Source organism: Galeopterus variegatus, unplaced genomic scaffold (assembly GCF_000696425.1).
Source record: "Galeopterus variegatus unplaced genomic scaffold, G_variegatus-3.0.2 Scaffold221, whole genome shotgun sequence".
Taxonomy (NCBI): domain Eukaryota; kingdom Metazoa; phylum Chordata; class Mammalia; order Dermoptera; family Cynocephalidae; genus Galeopterus; species Galeopterus variegatus.
The window spans coordinates 474,322-476,227 of NW_007726332.1; the positions used below are offsets into that span (position 1 = coordinate 474,322).

A 1,906-nucleotide genomic window follows, 5' to 3' on the forward strand; every position below is an offset into this window, starting at 1 on the left:
TTTTCTTATTCAGCTGAGAACCAGATATTCCCTTAATTAGGGAAGCTTCAATGAGTCCCTTCTGCCTAAAATCTAGATATCAAAATTCCTTAGTGTGACATTCAGGACTCTTCCCAGTTTGAAGAACCTAACTTCTCTCTCTAGTCCTGAGATTTTTTATGGCCCCAATGTTCCTATGTGGGCTGCCTCCCTGGCCTCACTCCACCATGCAGGGTTCTCTGAGCCCACCTGACATTCGTGCCTCTGGGCCTGCCTCTGAGCACCTGCTCCATCCACCTGCCCACAGCGACCTTCTCACACACCGTTCCCCTCCCCCCAACCCAACCCTCTCCTGGGAGACTCTGACTCATACTTTCAGACCCAGCTCAATATCTGCTTCTACTGTGAAGCTGTCCCTCTCCTCCCACTGGAATTGTTCCATCATATATTTCTCTCACAAAGCTTGGTTCATATTTCCATCATGCCACTTGTGTTATTCAGCACTTGGTGGGTTCTCCCTCTGTGTGCGTGTGTGTGTGTGTGTGTGTGTGTGTGTTGTGTGTGTGTACACATGAGGGACTTGAAGAAGTTCATGGAAAACTGGAATTAGATAAAAATAAAAAATATAAACTTTATTTCTCATCGTAAGCTCTATTAAGTTCAGGACACTTTAGTAAGTGATGATACCAGCCGTTTAGACCATAGTTAAAGAACCGAGGGTACTGGGAGTTTAATCATATCAACTCAGTCTTCTTTTTATTATTAGCTGAAGAAAAATGGGTGCCCTTTAAAGATTTTTTTTAAGATTAGGAAACAAAAAGTCAGAATGAGCCAAATCTGGACTGTAAGGTGGTTGCCTAATCTCCCATGGAAACTCTCACCACATGGCCCTTGCTTGATAAGAGGATGCGCAGGAGCATTGCTGTGATGGAGAAGGACTCTCTAGTGAAACTTTCTGTGTATTTTTCTGTGAAAGTCTTGGCTAACTTTCTCAAAAAACCTCTCATAATAAGCAGATGTTTTAGTTCTTTGGCCCTCCATAAAGTCAACCAGGAAAATTCTTTGAGCATCCAAACACTGTTGCCATGACCTCTGCTCTTGACCAGTCTGCTTTTGTGGAGCCAACTCTTCCAGGTGGATGGTTTGGAGCCTGACTGCTCTATCATATGCTGCTTTTTGTTTTTTTCAGAGATTTGAAACTGGACAATGTACTATTGGACCATGAGGGTCACTGTAAACTGGCAGACTTTGGGATGTGCAAGGAGGGCATTTGTAATGGAGTCACCACGGCCACCTTCTGTGGCACCCCTGACTATATTGCTCCAGAGGTGAGTGCAACTGCTTGCATGGCTTTTGAAATCTGAGCTCTACAGTAACCCTGACCAGAAATGCTACAGGCTGCTTTTGTGTGCTGCAGCTTTGCAGACGGAACTGAAAGCTGACACCTTCAGGTTCATTCATGGCTCATTGGTGAATGATGGCTGAAAATGTTCCAGGTTCCTCTAAATGAGAATTTAAGTTAAAAATGTAGGCTCTAGCCCTGAAGAAAGACAGGGTATGCTCCCTCGTGGCTATTTATTTTCCTCTTTGTCTCTAGTCGTGATTTAATCCCAGCCTCATCTAACAGAACTAAAGAAACTCACTTTCCGCTGTGAGTGAGTGAGTGGACTCAGTCTCCTCTTGCTTCTGCATTGATATATTTCCAAAGTCCTTTCTGTTTTGGATCCGTATGTGCCATCTTGACCCAAACACGTCATATATGTTTGATCTCCCAGATGAGAAGGTGCTGTGTCTCTGAATTGACCACAGGGAAAACATACTCTATAGAGATGGAATGAAACATGCATGCCAGCACTGGAGACTTCGTTTTTTTTTTACTTTAATATTTCCTAATCCGTCATGTTCTCTAGTCATGAAGAACACATTT

The 1,906-nt window shown here is 43.5% G+C and overlaps 1 protein-coding gene across 1 annotated transcript in view; it reads left to right on the top strand.

Annotated features, from left to right (window-relative positions):
• The window catches only part of PRKCH (protein kinase C, eta), a 261,067-nt gene that overhangs the window by 235,597 nt on the left and 23,564 nt on the right, over positions 1-1,906 (top strand). Inside the window, exon 11 of the mRNA XM_008566116.1 lies at positions 1,169-1,307. Within this exon, the coding sequence (XP_008564338.1) occupies positions 1,169-1,307 (139 nt within the window). The remainder of the gene's footprint in view (positions 1-1,168; positions 1,308-1,906) is intronic.